We start from the raw sequence: 17,500 nt of genomic DNA, 5'->3' as shown, positions 1-17,500 counted from the left end.
CATTTGGATGAAACTTTCTGCAGGATTTAATTTAAAATATAAAACTAATGACTTGAAATCCGACCAGAGCTCCTTTGACCACGTGAAGAAGAATCAAAGGTTTTTCTTCTGATGTCTTTAATATTTAGTTTAGTTCTTAAAAGCTGCGTAACAAGAATACTTCAACTTCTCAGCTTCCTGTCTGAAACAGGAAGTGGAGGGAAACTCACTGGGCGACGCAGTCTGGGATCTGCACATGCTCAGTAGGGACCAGCTGGGAGAGGAGGAGGAGGCTGGACACGAACCGGAGCTTCCTGCTGAACTTAGAGCTGAGGAAGAGGAGGAGGAGGAGGGGTAGGAGGAGGAGGAGAAGGAGGAGGAGAAGAAGGAGGAGGAGGAGGAGGAGAAGGAGGAGGAGGAGAAGAACGAGGAGGAGGAGGAGAAGGGGTAGGAGGAGGAGGAGGAGGAGGAAGAGGAGGAGGAGGAGGAGAAGGAGGAGGAGAAGAAGGAGGAGGAGGAGAAGAAGGAGGAGGAGGAGGAGGAGGAGGATGAGGAGGAAGAGGAGGAGAAGGATGTGGAGGAGGAGGAGGAGGAGACATGAGCTTTAGGTTGGTTTGTGTATCAAGCTGCCCGAACATCTGCTCGCCCCCTGGTGGCGGCTCAGAGGACGACACATCAGAACACAAAACCTCTGAAGGGAAGCTGGCTTTACTAAATGAACTCAATTCACGAGGAAGAGGAGGAGAAAGAGGAGGAAGAGGAGGAGGAAGAGCAGGAGGAGGAAGCAGACCTGATGAAGGGTTTGATGATGGTGGCGAGGGCCTTGATGTACCAGGTGGGATGAACCACGTAGAAACCCTTCAGGTTCTTCCTCAACCTGCACACACACACACACACACACACACACACACACACACACACACACACACACACACACACACACACACACACACACAGGCAGGTAAAAAGAGGAGCGCTTCATGGTGCATGCTTGGTGGCGCCCCCTGCTGGACTGGCCTGTGGTTGATGGTGGTGTAGGCCTCCTTCAGCCAGCTGATGGCGGGCAGCTTGTCCTTCTGGCCTCCAGCACACAGGTACACCACCAGGTAGCTCCGGGCCACCATGAGGTCCAGAGTGCCCACCACGTACCTGCTGACAGACAGCTGTCAATCACTCCCTGCAGCTGTCCATCACTCCCTGCAGCTGTCAATCACTCCCTGCAGCTGTCCATCACTCCCTGCAGCTGTCAATCACTCCTCAATGGGTCAGGTTGGGTCCTCTACCTGAACAGGTGATCCATGACGTACGGGTAGTTCTCCAGACTGTTCTGCGGCAGGTAACAGGAAGAAAACACGATGATGTCATTCATCCCGTCTCCATAGTAACCTGAGAGGTGACAGAGAAGGTGTTAAAGGTGTTGGGGGGAGGAGTCACACAGGTGAGGTCAGTGGGGGGAGGAGTCACACAGGTGAGGTCAGTGGGGGGAGGAGTCACACAGGTGAGGTCACCTCCGTGAGACAGCACCCTGAGGAACGGCTGCAGGACGCTCATGTTGACCCGGCTCTCCTGCGGCGGCTCGCCGGTGGAGAAGCAGCGCCACCTGGTGCCGCGCTCGTCCACCACGTCCTCTCGCTCCAGAGCTCCGGCTCCGCTGTGCTCGGCCTCTGAACCAGAACCGGCCCGGGAGCCCAACGGCCTGCGGCGCCGGGACGCCACGCCGAGACGCCGCAGCTCACCTGGAGAAAAGAGTTGGGAGGAGGCGGTTTAAAAAGGGTCGACTTTAACAGGTGTTTGACCTTTGACCTCTCACCTTCCAGGTCGTAGAAGGGGAAGGGCAGGGACTCGCTGTCCGAGGGCGTCTCCATGCCGTCCAGGTCGAAGTCATCGTCATCGTCAGGGGAGGGCGAGAGGAAGGACGAGGAGAAGTCGCCTGAAACCGTCGACTCGCTGCGACCTGCAGAAGATTATTATTTTATGGCATTATTAGGATCGTTATTAATATTAGTTTTAATTATTCTTTGTCTCGGCCGTGGGACGAGTTCAGGGTTTATAATGATGATCATTACCTAAAGACAGACTGAGAGCTGGAGCCACCAGGACTTTCTTCTTCGTTGGTTGTGAGAAAGCCAGACTGCTGGGAGGAGCTGCAGACAGGAAGTGAGGTCACGAATGTGTGCAGACGTAACCGTGACGATAGAAACATGAAACATAAAGTCATTCAATTGATAATTTGATGTAAAACTACCTGGAGGCTCTGCAGGTGATGGCGAAGAGTTCTGCTCTGGAACCAACTCATTAATGACTGGAGACAGAAAACTGAGAGAGGAGGAGGAGGAAGAGGAAGAGGAGGAGGAGGAGGAAGAAGAGGAGGAGGAGGAGCTGTAACCTGAATATTTGGTCCTCTGAGTATATTTTGTTAAAAGTTAACTAAAGTAAAAAATGAACCGTGAGGGGGACTCTTCCTCTCCTGGTTCCTCTCCTGGTTCCTCTCCTGGTTCCTCTCCTGGTTCATCTCCTGGTTCCTCTCCTGGTTCCTCTCCTGGTTCCTCTCTTGGTTCCTCTCCTGGTTCCTCTCCTGGTTCATCTCCTGGTTCATCTCCTGGTTCCTCTCCTGGTTCCTCTCCTGGTTCCTCTCCTGGTTCATCTCCTGGTTCATCTCCTGGTTCCTCTCCTGGTTCCTCTCCTGGTTCCTCTCTTGGTTCCTCTCCTGGTTCCTCTCCTGGTTCATCTCTTTCTTCCTCTCTGGACTCCATGTTGTTCCTTCTCACAAACACAATCACATCAACATCAAGCTTTTAAAAAGCAGCCGCCCTCTTGTGAGGACCCGTCTACAGGTGAGAGACATACCGCAACTATACATCACTCTTTGCTCACTCTTACATCACTCTTTGCTCACTCTTACATCACTCTTTGCTCACTCTTACATCACTCTTTGCTCACTCTTACATCACTCTTTGCTCACTCTTACATCACTCTTTGCTCACTCTTACATCACTCTTTGCTCACTCTTACATCACTCTTTGCTCACTCTTACATCACTCTTACATCACTCTTACATCACTCTTTGCTCACTCTTACATCACTCTTTGCTCACTCTTACATCACTCTTTGCTCACTCCACCCCCAAAGGCAGAACCGCTCTGGTGGATCAGAGACTGGACAGGAACCACCAACGCCCACGTTTCAGCTGGCAGCCCCCACCAATGCTCCAGGATCATCTCCCTCATCCCCTCTTCCCTCATCCCCTCTTCCCTCATCCCTCCTCCCTCATCCCCTCCTCCCTCATCCCCTCCTCCCTCATCCCCTCCTCCCTCATCCCCTCTTCCCTCATCCCCTCTTCCCTCATCCCTCCTCCCTCATCCCTCCTCCCTCATCCCTCCTCCCTCATCCCCTCCTCCCTCATCCCCTCCTCCCTCATCCCCTCCTCCCTCATCCCCTCTTCCCTCATCCCCTCTTCCCTCATCCCTCCTCCCTCATCCCCTCTTCCCTCATCCCCTCTTCCCTCATCCCCTCCTCCCTCATCCCCTCTTCCCTCATCCCTCCTCCCTCATCCCCTCCTCCCTCATCCCCTCTTCCCTCATCCCCTCCTCCCTCATCCCCTCCTCCCTCATCCCCTCTTCCCTCATCCCCTCTTCCCTCATCCCTCCTCCCTCATCCCTCCTCCCTCATCCCCTCTTCCCTCATCCCCTCCTCCCTCATCCCCTCCTCCCTCATCCCCTCTTCCCTCATCCCTCCTCCCTCATCCCCTCTTCCCTCATCCCTCCTCCCTCATCCCCTCCTCCCTCATCCCCTCCTCCCTCATCCCCTCTTCCCTCATCCCTCCTCCCTCATCCCCTCCTCCCTCATCCCCTCTTCCCTCATCCCCTCCTCCCTCATCCCCTCCTCCCTCATCCCCTCTTCCCTCTTCTTCTTCAGTCTAACCACATCTCCGCCACCAGACTCATATTTAAATACACTTTCACAGACTCACAGTACACTTGTTTAAAGTTGTGTGGCTCAGTGGTTAGCATATATCTCAGTGGTTAGCATGTAGCTCAGTAGTTAAGCATGTAGCTCAGTGGTTAGCATGTGGCTCAGTAGTTAGCATGTGGCTCAGTGGTTAGCATGTGGCTCAGTAGTTAGCATGTGGCTCAGTAGTTAGCATGTGGCTCAGTGGTTAGCATGTGGCTCAGTAGTTAGCATGTGGCTCAGTGGTTAGCATGTGGCTTAGTGGTTAGCATGTGGCTCAATAGTTAACATGTGGCTCAGTGATTAGCATGTGCTCAATAGTTAGCATGTGGCTCAGTGATTAGCATGTGGCTCAGTGATTAGCATGTGGCTCAGTAGTTAGCATGTGGCTCAGTGTATGCGTGCCCATCTCGAATCAGAGGATCGGTGGTTCGAGCCCCGGCTCCGCTAGTCCTTGTCGTCGTGTCCTTGAGCAAGACACTTGACTCTGAACTGCTGCTGTGTCTCCAGTTAGAGAGCAACTTGTGAGTCGCTTTGGATAAAAGTGTCAGCTAAACGTAACGTCTCAGTTTCTTTATTATTATTATTATTATTATTATTATTATTATCATTTAGTTTAATAATCTGAAACACACGAGATAACACACGAAGTACTCGTGTGTTATCTCAATAACACACTGAAAGAATGAAAAGGTAAACTCACGGCTGCTTTCAGGGAGTCGACAGGAAGCTGGTTCAGAGAGAGAGAGAAGAGAGAGAGAGAGAGAGAGAGAGAGAGAGAGAGAGAGAGAGAGAGAGAGAGAGAGAGAGAGAGACGGGTTCAGGGAGAGAGAGAGAGAGAGGAGAGAGAGAGAGAGAGAGAGAGAGGTTCAAGGCAGACAGCAGAGATCACTGAGGAACCTGCAGCTCACCTGGTGATGTTTATGAGCGGACTCTAACACCTTCACCTGTGTGTGTGTGTGTGTGTGTGTGTGTGTGTGTGTGTGTGTGTGTGTGTGTGTGTGTGCTCAGCCAACAGGACTGGAGGTGTGGTGAGGGCCCCGCCCTGTTACACGACTGTACAAGCAGCGTGCCCCTACCTGCTGAGTACACACACACACACACACACACACACACACACACACACACACACACACGAGGTATTTTTCCCGTCTGTCAGGTGACTTAAAGTTGACTTTTGACTCATTGGGAAGAAGCCCCGCCCCCTAGATTACGTTCTAACAAAGCCCCGCCCCCCTAGATTACGTTCTAACAAAGCCCCGCCCCCTCCACTACATTTTGCTTGCACCTCAGAGGTTAATAAATTAATTATTTTAAATACCGTTGAGTGAGAAACAAGTTGTCACTCATCTGTTGTCATCTTCCTCCTTCTCATCGTTTTTTTCACAACACTTGTGTTGTAAGAGCAGCTTCAGAGCCGTGATTATGTCCCTCACATGCTCATGACGTCATCCATCTGCTGGAGCGTCACGATGTCATCGTCAGCGTTAATCTGTATGTGAGTAAACAACAACAAATAAAGGAGGCGACACCTGGCAGTTTTATTAAGATTTTACTGATAATTTGACATCATGACAAATTAAACACGACGAAGCGGTCCGACGCCTTAAAACACACCGGACGACAGCGGTAGTACCGGCGACGCCCAGAAAACACAGAGGCATGATGGGAAAGTTTGAACGATCAGAGGAAACAAACACTTCTACCACTCAGTTGAAGACGTACTGTGGCTTTAAATCCTGCGTTAAAGGGGCGTGGCTTCAGTCTCACGTGCTGTTCAGTTCGTCCACTACGGAAGCCTAGAGAGGCCAAAATGAGATGAACCACGACAGCGTCGTCCATAATTAATAAAGTTATTGGGTATTTATATCTAATAAATTTGACTTTATATTTCATATGTTTTTATATTTTTATATATATATAAAATATGAAGTCATGAATATGAAATATATATGACTTTATATTTCATATTTATGACTTAATGAGTCAACATCTTTAAATCATTTTTAAGTGTTTTGTATTTCTGTTGTTTCATCAGTTTATTATATTTTCATTATCTTCGAGTTTTCGTTCACAATAAATGAAATAAAAATCAAACGGGACAGACGGGCATCGAACCCTTCCAGATGTTTGGTGACTTAAAAACTTCATCCATATAAAATGAACTCTTTTTAAATGTTGATGCTTAATAAACAGGTGAAGTAATAAACACTAAATTAATATATAATTACACCATTGTGAAGCCTAAAACTACAATAACTTGATGTTTTCTTTCAAGAACGCTCATGTTCATTAAGATTGTTGTTGTTTATTTACCGATAATCAATAACCAGTCTGAACACAGGTTTGGAACATCTGGATGAAACCAGTTTGAAACTTCAGAGCTCGTTTGCATGTCACACTGAAAGCTGCTGGCTCCGCCCACTTTAGAGTTCACCTACATGCTCATTGGACGGGATCAATGTCACCAAAGGAGGCGGGGCATCTCCACAGAGCCAGAACCAGTAACCTGAACCAGTAACCTGAACCAGTAACTAGAACCAGTAACCAGAACCAGTAACTAGAACCAGTAACCAGAACCAGTAACCAGAACCAGTAACTTGAACCAGTAACCAGTAACTAGAACCAGTAACCAGAACCAGTAACTAGAACCAGTAACCAGAACCAGTAACCAGAACCAGTAACTAGAACCAGTAACTAGAACCAGTAACTAGAACCAGTAACCAGAACCAGTAACCAGTAACTAGAACTAGTAACCAGAACCAGTACTACTGGGGAGACTGGTGCTGCCAGAGTTTCCCTTCAAAATGTTGTAACAGCTTTCTTAATGTGTAATAACTGTTTATAGATCAGTTATAACACATTCATCTCTTATATGTATTTATTAACAAGGTATTAACATTATGTAACTGCGGATGACTTATAAAGTGAGCTCATATATTATTAAAGACTTATTAATGACTTATTAACGCAGTTATTTATAGTTCATACAGAATTTCTGGTATTTAGCATTTTGTTTTTATCTTTCCTAAAACTGTTTCTCACAACCTGCAGAAAGAAACGTTGTGATCGATCAGTTAAGCATTAATAAACCATTAATACATCATTATAAACATTAATAAATCATTAATAAACCATTAATAAAGCGGTTAGTATTCTACAAACTTTTCCAAACATGGAACATCTGAAACCAGATGAACAACAAAACAACAAAGCACTGGGGTTTGGCATCGAGAGAGAGAGAGAGAGAGAGAGAGAGAGAGAGAGAGAGAGAGAGAGAGAGAGAGAGACAGAGAGAGAGAGAGAGATGGAGACAGAGAGAGAGAGACAGAGAGAGAGAGAGACAGAGAGAGAGAGAGACAGAGAGAGAGAGAGAGAGAGAGAGAGAGAGAGAGAGACAGAGAAAGAGAGAGAGAGACAGAGAGAGAGAGAGGGAGAGAGAGAGAGAGAAAGAGAGACAGAGAGAGAGAGAGAGAGAGAGACAGAGAGAGAGAGAGGGAGAGAGAGAGCCAGAGAAAGAGAGAGGGAGAGAGAGAGAGAGAGAGAGAGAGAGCGTGGACTCGGGGAGTTTGGTGGTTCGTCGTAGATGAAGATGAAGATGAGGAAGAGTCTATAGGATGACACAGTCCGAGTCCTTGTCTCTTCTCCTGGCTCCGCCCTGCTGTGACCCCTGACCTCTGACCTGGAAACACAGTGACGTCATCATCATCGTCATCATCACGGTGACGTCGCCACACAGGAATATTCAGAAAACAAGAAAAACTGTCCTGAAATGTTCTACTTGTACTACATGTGCTGCTTGTACTACATGTACTACTTGTACTGCATGTTCTACTTGCACTGCATGTTCTACCTGTACTACATGTTCTACTTGTACTGCATGTTCTACTTGTACTGCTTGTACTACTTGTACTACATGTTCTACTTTTACTGCATGTACTACTTATACTACATGTACTGCATGTTCTACTTGCACTGCATGTTCTACTTGCACTGCATGTTCTACTTGCACTGCATGTTCTACTTGTACTGCATGTACTACTTGTACTGCATGTTCTACTTGTACTGCATGTTCTACTTGTACTGCATGTTCTACTTGTACTGCATGTTCTACTTGTACTGCATGTTCTACTTGTACTGCATGTTCTACCTGTACTGCATGTTCTACCTGTACTGCATGTTCTACTTGCACTGCATGTTCTACTTGTACTGCATGTACTACCTGTACTGCATGTTCTACTTGCACTGCATGTTCTACTTGTACTGCATGTACTACCTGTACTGCATGTTCTACTTGTACTGCATGTTCTACTTGTACTGCATGTACTACCTGTACTGCATGTACTACCTGTACTGCATGTACTACTTGTACTGCATGTACTACTTGTACTGCATGTTCTACTTGTACTGCATGTTCTACTTGTACTGCATGTTCTACCTGTACTGCATGTTCTACTTGTACTACATGTTCTAGTACCTGTTGTGCTGCCTGCTGGGATCCCTGTGGTTGTTGTTGTTGTTGTTGTTGTTGTTGTTGTGGTTGTTGTTGTTGCTGCTGCTGCTGCTGCTGGTACTCCTCCTGTTGGAGCTGTTGGGCCAGCTCCAGGTCACTGAGGGGGCCCGGAGCCCCGCCCTGCTGCTGCTGCAGGGACACCGCCACCAGGTAGTCCTAAGACCAGCACACAGGGTCAGCCACACACCTGTCCTCACCTGGTCTACCTGTCCCCACCTGGTCTACCTGTTCTCACCTGGTCTACCTGTTCTCACCTGGTCTACCTGTCCTCACCTGGTCTACCTGTCCCCACCTGGTCTACCTGTTCTCACCTGGTCTACCTGTCCTCACCTGGTCTACCTGTCCTCACCTGGTCTGTCTGCTAGTCTCACCTGGTCTACCTGTCCTCACCTGGTCTGTCTGTCTGCTGGTCTCACCTGGTCTACCTGTCCTCACCTGGTCTACCTGTCCTCACCTGGTCTGTCTGCCTGCTAGTCTCACCTGGTCTACCTGTCCTCACCTGGTCTAACTGTCCTCACCTGGTCTGTCTGTCTGCTAGTCTCACCTGGTCTACCTGTCCTCACCTGGTCTGTCTGCTGGTCTTAGCTGGTCTCAGCTGGTCTACCCGGCCTCACCTGGTCTATCTGCCTCTGCTGGTCCTGGGCTCTGGCCGCCGGCCTCTGAGGAGGATGACAGAGCCTGAAGTCGGAGTCGCAGAAGTTTCCGTCTCCTTCCACGTTATGGAGCGACTCCCAGACCAGACCTTCCTCCTGCAGGAAGCCCTGGTCCGTCACCAGCAGGTACAGGTGACCCTGAGGAGCAGCAGCGGGTCAACGGCAGGTACAGGTGTGTGTCAGTGTGTGTCTGCGCCAGTGTGTGTGTGTCTCCACCTGGTGCTTGATCATGGTACTGAAGTGGTTGTTCCTGAAGAAAACAGAGATTTCTCCTTCTGAAGCCGTCGAGTTGAGTTCACACAGACCGTGATACGACAGCTGGGTGGCTGTGGACTCCAGGAACTGTTCTGCTACCAGACCTGCACACACACACACACACACACACACACACACATGAAGCATAGACTTCTATACAACCAGAGGAGTCGCCCCCTGGTGGTCAGTAGAGAGAATGCAGCGTGTGTGTGTGTGTGTGTGTGTGTGTGTTACCTTCACTGACTCGGCTGCTGTCCGCTGAGTGTTTGTAGTCGATGATTTTCTCCACCAGCTGGTTGTAGCTCAGTTTCCCAACAGAAGCCTCCGTCTCTGGACTCTGAACCAAGAACCCTGGTGTTTACTTACAGCTTCATTACAGAATAACACACACACACACACACACACACACACACACACACACACCTGTGGGTCGACCAGCCAGCCGTGGAACAGCGGGATGTTGAGCAGGTCGAACACGATGCATTCAGGTGTGTACTCAAAGTCCGTCACGCCGGTGAAACGCACGTTAACGTCCAGACCTGTGGAGAGCTTAGGAAGCACGGCCATCGCATCACTCATGTTCTGACACACACACACACACACACACACACACACACACACACACACACACACACACACACACACACACACACACACACACACACACACACACACACAGTTTTTATGCTGAAGTTTCACACATGTTTCAGATTTCCTTCCTGAACTTTACTTTGAAAGTTTCCTGTGAGTCTAAATGTGTGTGTGTGTGTGTGTGTGTGTGTGTCCGCGTGTGTGTACCTGCTGGAAGTTGAGCTCCATCCCGTCAGCCTTCTCTCTGGGTGTAACAGACAACACACACTCTCCTGTACAACACACACACGCACACACACACACACACACACACACACACACACACACACACACACACACACACAATTATCCATTAAATTCATCTCAACATTCAGTCTTTAGTTCAACAAAAATACATATTCAAATGAGCTTTAATATTTAAATGTACCCAGGTGAGCCATCAGGTCCTCTGTGGTGACGACTTCCGTCTGAGCCGGCAGTTTAGCCTGAAAACACAGAAGTACAAGTATAAGTACCACGAACAAGTACAAGTACCACCAACAAGTACAAGTACCACCAACAAGTACAAGTACCACCAACAAGTACAGAGGAAACATGGCGCCTGTCCCTTCAAGAGGAAACGTGGCGCCTGTCCCTTTAAGAGGAAACGTGGCGCCTGTCCCTTTAAGAGGAAACGTGGCGCCTGTCCCTTTAAGAGGAAACGTGGCGCCTGTCCCTTTAAGAGGAAACGTGGCGCCTGTCCCTTTAAGAGGAGCTCACCTTCCAGCGCAGGAACAGCGTGTTCATAATGGCCAGCAGGGGGCAGGGCCCGTTCTCGCTCTGCGTGACGATGGGGGTCTTCTTCTCCTTCCAGGTAATCCACTTCACCAGGTAGTAGGCCGGTGTGGACGGCCCCGCCTCTGGAGCCGTGGAGGCGGAGCCAACGGGAGTGGGCGGGGCCACAGCGCCCCCTGTGGACGGGAGGACAACCACAGTCACAGGAAGTACTTTCAAAACATTTAAACAGGTTTTTAAGTCAAAGAATCTCACCAGCAGCTTCCGGCGGGTCCTGGTCCTTCACACCCGGGTCCTGGTCCTGGTCCTTCACACCCGGGTCCCGGTCCTGGTCCTTTACACCCGGGTCCTGGTCCTTCACACCCGGGTCCTGGTCCTGGTCCTTTACACCCGGGTACTGGTCCTTCACACCTAAGTCCTGATCCTGGTCCTTCAGACCCAGGTCCTGGTCCTTCGGGTCCTCGGTGGGCGGGGAGCAGCCGCGCCCCCCCAGAGCCGAGTGGGACGAGGACACGTCCTCCACGACCAGGGAGAGCTCCAGAGTGGGGACGGAACAGGAGGCAGGCAGGTCCACCTGCTCCAGACCTGAAGACGCACAACACATCAGAGACCAGGTCCTGGTCTACAGGGGCTATCTGTGGGAAAAGTGATTAGCACCTGGTCCTGGATCCAGACTTGGTCCTGTATCTAGACCTGGATCTGGTCCTGGATCCAGACCTAGTCTACCTCTGGACCTGGTCTGACCCTCACCTGGCTCTCCTCCAGTCTTGACGAGTAGAAGCAACAGAGATTCTTCTTCTGTGGTGACGGCGGTTATCGTCCCGTTTTCAGACGACAGCGAGGACGAATCCGGCGGTGTGGGCGTGGCCCCTTCCTCCTCCTCCTCTTCCTCCTTCAGGACTTTGGCAGGAAGAGAACCAGTCTGGACCTCCGGCGTTGTGACGTCTCCTAAGTGAGGAGTCGGGTCCTTTTTGAGCTCCACCAGCTGAGAGGCGGAGTCCGCCATGATGCTGAAGGACCGAGAACCAGCTGATGTGAACACAACAACAAGTCAACAACAGGTCAACAACAAGTCAACAACAGGTCAACAACAGGTCAGCAACAAGTCAACAACAAGTCAACAACAGGTCAACAACAGGTCAGCAACAAGTCAACAACAGGTCGGCAACAAGTCAACAACAAGTCAGCAACAGGTCAACAACAAGTCAGCAACAAGTCAACAACAGGTCAACAACAAGTCAGCAACAGGTCAGCAACAAGTCAACAACAAGTCAGCAACAGGTCAGCAACAGGTCAGCAACAGGTCAGCAACAAGTCAACAACAAGTCAACAACAGGTCAACAACAAGTCAACAACAAGTCAACAACAGGTCAACAACAGGTCAGCAACAAGTCAACAACAAGTCAGCAACAGGTCAGCAACAGGTCAGCAACAGGTCAGCAACAAGTCAACAACAAGTCAGCAACAGGTCAACAACAAGTCAACAACAAGTCAGCAACAGGTCAACAACAAGTCAACAACAAGTCAGCAACAAGTCAACAACAGGTCAGCAACAAGTCAACAACAGGTCAACAACAGGTCAACAACAAGTCAACAACAAGTCAACAACAGGTCAACAACAGGTCAACAACAGGTCAACAACAAGTCAACAACAAGTCAACAACAGGTCAACAACAAGTCAACAACAGGTCAACAACAAGTCAACAACAGGTCACCATCAGGTCAACAACAGGTCAACATCAGGTCAACAACAGGTCAACATCAGGTCAACAACAAGTCAACATCAGGTCAACAACAGGTCAACATCAGGTCAACAACAAGTCAACAACAAGTCAACAACAGGTCAGCAACAAGTCAGCAACAGGTCAACAACAAGTCAACAACAGGTCAACATCAGGTCAACAACAGGTCAACAACAGGTCAACAACAGGTCAACAACAGGTCAACAACAAGTCAACAACAGGTCAACAACAAGTCAACAACAAGTCAACAACAGGTCAACAACAAGTCAACAACAGGTCAACAACAGGTTAACAACATCTTGAGGGCTCACGAATCAAATGCACCTATCTGAGTGTAAACATGGCCGACAGTCGTCTGTCGAATGAAACGTAATCAGAACAAACTTCTTCTTCTGTCAGCAGAGCGTCAACGGACTTCCTGTCAGACACGAGAAGAAACAGAAGGACACGTCTCATCAATATATATCTATCTATCTATCTATATATATATATATATATATGGAGCCTACAAGCCCCACAATGCACCTGGCCTGTCTTTTATCAGAGTTGGACTAGACCAGAACTCACCTCCGAACATCCTTTGCTCACCACTTGTCCTTGACCCTGACAAGGGGTCAAGTAAATATATATATATATATAAACCTTTGTATATAGTACAGTCAATAGTACTATATGTACCTCTGAGATGACATGTAGTAAAAAGATGTACTTGAGGATGTACCTGAGTACCTGTACTCAAGTAGAGCACCTGAGTACTTGTACACTAACGTTCCACCTGTGTGTGGACGTCACCCTCGTCATCACGTGACCATCAGGACGGGCCCGTCCGGTGACGCCCCCTCGTGTCCCTGCAGGAGACCCCGTTACTGTCACAGCACAGGTGTGAGGCGCGTGCGCGCGTGTGACTGAGGAAGAGGAGCTAGCTAACCTGACGCTAGCGCACCAAGCTAACTCAGCTAAGTTAGCTGGTGTTCCACAAAAGAGACAACAACAAAAACAACAACAACACGTGACCCCTCCTTCGTCAACACAAACAAACACTCGGTAAAACAAGCTCCGGCTTACCGGCACCGGGTGCGCGCGCGTGCGTGTGTCCGTATCTGTAGAGACGGGATGCTAGCTGTTTACATCCCTCTCCGCCAGGCTCATGAAGACACGCCCATCGGAAGTCGTGCCGTGACGTCACATCCGGTCAACTTCGCCCAGAGACCGCACAGAACTGTGATGACGAACGTGTCCATTTAAGAAGAACCTGCTCTCCTCCACTATTATAAACATCCAGGATCGTTGTCTTTGATCGTCCTCACCTCTTGCGATCGCGTGGATTAATTCGGCGTCCACGTGACGCCCAAGCAGCACTTAATTAAATGAGGAAGCAACTTTTTATACCGTCGAGTCATCGGCTCAGAGCACCGACGTAAGACACGTTACACTAATATGTAAACAGGAATGACCGGTTGTTTTAATGGAGTCTGGCGGGACGTTTATTCACCAAGAAGTCTGATTACATTCTAACTTTGGAAACTCTGGATTCCTCTACATGTAAAGAAGCTTATTTTAAAGAAGAATATCACATAATTAAAAAATGTGTCTCACAATAACAATAAATTAAAAATTACATAATTGATAGTTTTTAATTACGTTTTATACCAATCTGGAAAAATAATTAGATAAAATCTATAAAAAGATTTTTAACTCATTACAAATATTCAATTAACATTTCTAAAAAAAAAAAGATTGCAAATATCTCATAATTATGAAACTTTCATCTCATGTTATTTCATGACACAAATCTCATAATTGTGTGAAAAGCTGATTCTTACACTTTTTATTAAAAATTACCTTTGTCTATAATTAGTCATTTATTGACCGATTAAAAAAAAAGATAAATCAAATTGTATAAATTGTTGGTTGAGTTACTGCTATTCCATATTCTTTACATTTCAATTGTTTTTAATTAATTAACTTAATCCATAAAGCTCCTCCTCGGTAATAAAACTTTGTTAGCTTCAGGATGCTAACAAAGCGCCTTGTTGATGCTTTTGTTTCCTGTTAAACGTTAAAAACAACAAAGGATTCCTTCAGAAAGGACAGGACACAGTTCTGTTCGGGATAAATGCACTTTAAGAGCTTTTCACAAAGAAATGCTTGAAGGTGTCGGAGCTGATGGAAGGAAGGAGAAAGAAGGCAATGAAAGGTTTTTAGTAGCAGAGACGGGTTTCAACAGAATCAGCCGATATTTCTTTAATTGGACTCGTAAATGTCCCCACTAACGTGTCGATATAAATAATCACGACACCGATGTCAGAGAGGAAAACATTAAAAGTGTAGAACTTGTCCGATATAAAAGCTCTCCGTCCCTGCGGTTGCATTGATAAGAGTTTGTAGCTTCTGTACGTCTCAAGGCGTCGCTTCATTCTCACGGTAGAACAAATTCATTTTTACATATTCACAAACCAAAAAAACCAGAAAGACTCTTTTCTACTTCAGTTCCTGGTAAACTTCAGTCAGCGGGCTAACAGGTAGCGGGCTAACGGGTAGCGGGCTAACACAACAACAGGTCTGTGCTTCTTTGTGCTCAAAACAAAAACAACTGCACAGACGTTCATGACGAAACACTCACTACTGGCTTCATCCCAGAGAGACGCTTTTCATAAAATCTTTACAATTATATGGTTTAGTTTAGTAAAATGCTCATTCCCACCAGGATGCTAACAGCTTTTCATGATCGCTAACTGGCCGTTTCTTTAGTCCGCAGAAAATACAAAGTGAAAATAAAATAACAGACCTTCATTTTTATTTAGCCAACTACCGTGTGACCGTGTTTAGGTTCGTTCGCTAGCTTCATTAGCTATCCTGTTAGCGCATAAGCTCTTTTACTAACTGGTAAAACAGATTCAAAGTGTAATTTATATTCTGGCAAAAGTAAATATTTTACATTAGAGTTATTGTTAAGCTAATGGCTAACAAGTAATGTTAGAATAATATATTTATGTTGTTGCACAAGTTAGCTTGCTAGTTAGCTCGTAGGTAGCATTACACTTTCAGTAAAAACTAGCTGTTAGTTGTTATATATGTGGTGCCAACTAGTTGCTGCTCTTTCCATCACGTTCTAACTCAACTTGCATCTTAAGTTTACAGATGTTCTCTTTAATTCTCTAAAATGTGAGCTTCTAAAGAAGTGATTTCAAGTACACAAAAAACTTGATCTTGCTTTTCTCAACAAGCGTTGCGCTGGGATGAAGCCACCGTGAGCGCTGCCAACAACAGTTACATCATCATTATGAGTGGTAAAGTACAAACAAGAAAAATACATGTTTTAGTGGATTGTTGTTAGACAAAATAATATTCACATATTCAGGAAACTGATCATGGAGAAAAATAAACTCTTGTTTGAGTTAATCACAGGAAAGTATCTGACGAGCCAATCAGAGAGCAGGTCATTAATTATGCAGATCTCCTGGAACACATTAATATGAACAGATTCATTGGGGAGTGTTTGCATCTGAACCCGTCTGCATCCATTAAAAAGTTCCTTTTTATTAAAACTTCTTCTGAAATTCAACCCGGACCTTTTTTCAATTTGAATCTACACTTTAAAACAGACAAAATATATTTTTAAATAATTCAGTGAAAAAAACATGCATATTAAATAAACTTTGACTGTGTTTTTTTGTTGCTTTTTCACCTGTCACGCAAATTATTATAATCCTGTTTTCAAAAGTCTTGAAATATCAGAATGTCGGAAGGCAGCAGCGAGAACACGTCTTAAACGAGAAGAAGGTCCATTAAACCTCAATGACACGAGAAAACAACAAAAACATTGTTCTCGTACTAAAAAAACTCATCGATTACGTTAGCTTACGCTTCGCAAGCTAACGCTTCGCAAGCTAACGCTTCGCAAGCTAACGCTTCGCAAGCTAACGCCTCGCAAGCTAACGCTTCGCTAGCTAACGCCTCGCTAGCTAACGCCTCGCTAGCTAACGCTTCGCTAGCTAACGCCTCGCTAGCTAACGCTTCGCTAGCTAACGCCTCGCTAGCTAACGCCTCGCTAGCTAACGCCTCGCTAGCTGTTTTTATTCGCACGTAGAATGTAATATACACTATGTAATATATAGTACAGACTATATAAAATGTACAATATAGAATGTCATATACACTATATAGTATTAAATATATAGTATATACTATTTAGAATTTAGTAATAGTATTTACTAAGTAGAATGTAGTATATAGCATATAGTATAAAGTATGTACTATGTAGTATATACTATCTGGTATGTAGAATGTAGTATATACTATGTAGTATGTACTGTGTAGTGTGTACCATGTAAGATGTGGTATATACTATATGGTATGTACTATATAGTATGCACTGTGTACTTATATATATATATATATATATATATATATATATATATATATGAATAACAATAAATATTATATTGAACAACTGCGTCAAACAAATCCAACGTAAACAATAGAAATGATTCATGATTGTGTTTTTAACACTTAGCACCAACGTTAGCATGCTCACAGTTAGCAAGTTGACGTGCTAATACTTAGCATGCTTAAAGTAGAGCTGAAGCTAACGGAGATTCTGGCCGTTGGTTTCTCGTCATGAACTGTTGAAGAAATCAAAGGGAGCGAAAATCAGAACCACTTTCTAAATATTTCACTTCCTTTTGTCGGGTGAAAACCATCAAAACCATCAAATCTGAAACCATCCAGCCTGGACTCATGGAAATCCCGTTGGTCACATGATGCTGTTGGTCACATGATGCTGTTGGTCACATGACGCGGTCACATGATGTCGTTGGTCACATGATGCTGTTGGTCACATGATGCTGTTGGTCACATGACGCGGTCACATGATGTCGTTGGTCACATGATGTCGTTGGTCACATGACGCGGTCACATGATGTCGTTGGTCACATGATGCCGTTGGTGACGTACTGGAAGGAGTCATACAGCTTGGTGGTGAGCGAGCGCATGGACCCGTCCACCAGCTGCTCCACCAGAACCTGCAGCTGCTCCTCCGTCAG

General features: G+C 46.6%; 3 protein-coding genes and 1 long non-coding RNA gene across 6 annotated transcripts in view; all 4 read right to left on the bottom strand.

Moving 5' to 3' along the window:
* Positions 1–3,175, bottom strand: part of LOC137780681 (bcl-2/adenovirus E1B 19 kDa-interacting protein 2-like protein) — a 3,285-nt gene extending 110 nt beyond the window's left edge. Inside the window, exons 1-9 of the mRNA XM_068568847.1 lie at positions 2,425–3,175; positions 2,225–2,295; positions 2,046–2,123; positions 1,790–1,933; positions 1,488–1,715; positions 1,263–1,365; positions 997–1,128; positions 770–856; positions 210–308 (exon numbers count right to left, since the gene is read on the bottom strand). Coding sequence (XP_068424948.1) covers positions 210–308; positions 770–856; positions 997–1,128; positions 1,263–1,365; positions 1,488–1,715; positions 1,790–1,933; positions 2,046–2,123; positions 2,225–2,295; positions 2,425–2,732 — 1,250 coding nt within the window. The 5' untranslated portion in view covers positions 2,733–3,175. The remainder of the gene's footprint in view (positions 1–209; positions 309–769; positions 857–996; positions 1,129–1,262; positions 1,366–1,487; positions 1,716–1,789; positions 1,934–2,045; positions 2,124–2,224; positions 2,296–2,424) is intronic.
* A 3,044-nt stretch (positions 3,176–6,219) lies between these two features.
* Positions 6,220–7,054, bottom strand: LOC137780679 (uncharacterized). Its single transcript, XR_011077156.1, has 2 exons — positions 6,489–7,054; positions 6,220–6,449 (listed from the first exon to the last, which is right to left on the bottom strand). It is a non-coding gene; the product is annotated as an uncharacterized lncRNA (long non-coding RNA).
* A 332-nt stretch (positions 7,055–7,386) lies between these two features.
* Positions 7,387–13,632, bottom strand: mindy1 (MINDY lysine 48 deubiquitinase 1). Of its 3 annotated transcripts, none has more exons than XM_068568844.1 (13): positions 13,521–13,632; positions 12,780–12,873; positions 11,371–11,742; positions 10,969–11,298; positions 10,699–10,889; positions 10,367–10,424; positions 10,147–10,211; positions 9,772–9,930; positions 9,583–9,685; positions 9,310–9,452; positions 9,055–9,231; positions 8,405–8,596; positions 7,387–7,609 (listed from the first exon to the last, which is right to left on the bottom strand). In XM_068568844.1, exons 3-13 carry the CDS (start codon positions 11,717–11,719, stop codon positions 7,538–7,540), a joined length of 1,839 nt encoding a protein of 612 aa, XP_068424945.1. In that variant the 5' UTR covers positions 11,720–11,742; positions 12,780–12,873; positions 13,521–13,632; the 3' UTR covers positions 7,387–7,537. The 3 variants fall into 3 exon arrangements, with proteins under 3 accessions (XP_068424945.1, XP_068424946.1, XP_068424947.1); XM_068568845.1 differs by having other exon boundaries at positions 11,464–11,742; positions 13,521–13,631; XM_068568846.1 differs by lacking the exon at positions 12,780–12,873 and having other exon boundaries at positions 13,521–13,609.
* A 2,811-nt stretch (positions 13,633–16,443) lies between these two features.
* The window catches only part of LOC137780670 (phosphatidylinositol 4-kinase beta-like), a 14,143-nt gene continuing 13,086 nt past the window's right edge, over positions 16,444–17,500 (bottom strand). Inside the window, exon 14 of the mRNA XM_068568834.1 lies at positions 16,444–17,500. This exon is cut by the window's right edge and continues 68 nt beyond it. Coding sequence (XP_068424935.1) covers positions 17,387–17,500 — 114 coding nt within the window. The 3' untranslated portion in view covers positions 16,444–17,386.

The sequence above is a fragment of the Clinocottus analis genome, unplaced genomic scaffold, assembly GCF_023055335.1.
Source record: "Clinocottus analis isolate CAN_PGR_092001 unplaced genomic scaffold, fCliAna1.0.p SCAF_81, whole genome shotgun sequence".
NCBI classification, from domain to species: domain Eukaryota; kingdom Metazoa; phylum Chordata; class Actinopteri; order Perciformes; family Cottidae; genus Clinocottus; species Clinocottus analis.
This window is presented reverse-complemented; position numbering and strand designations above follow the sequence as displayed.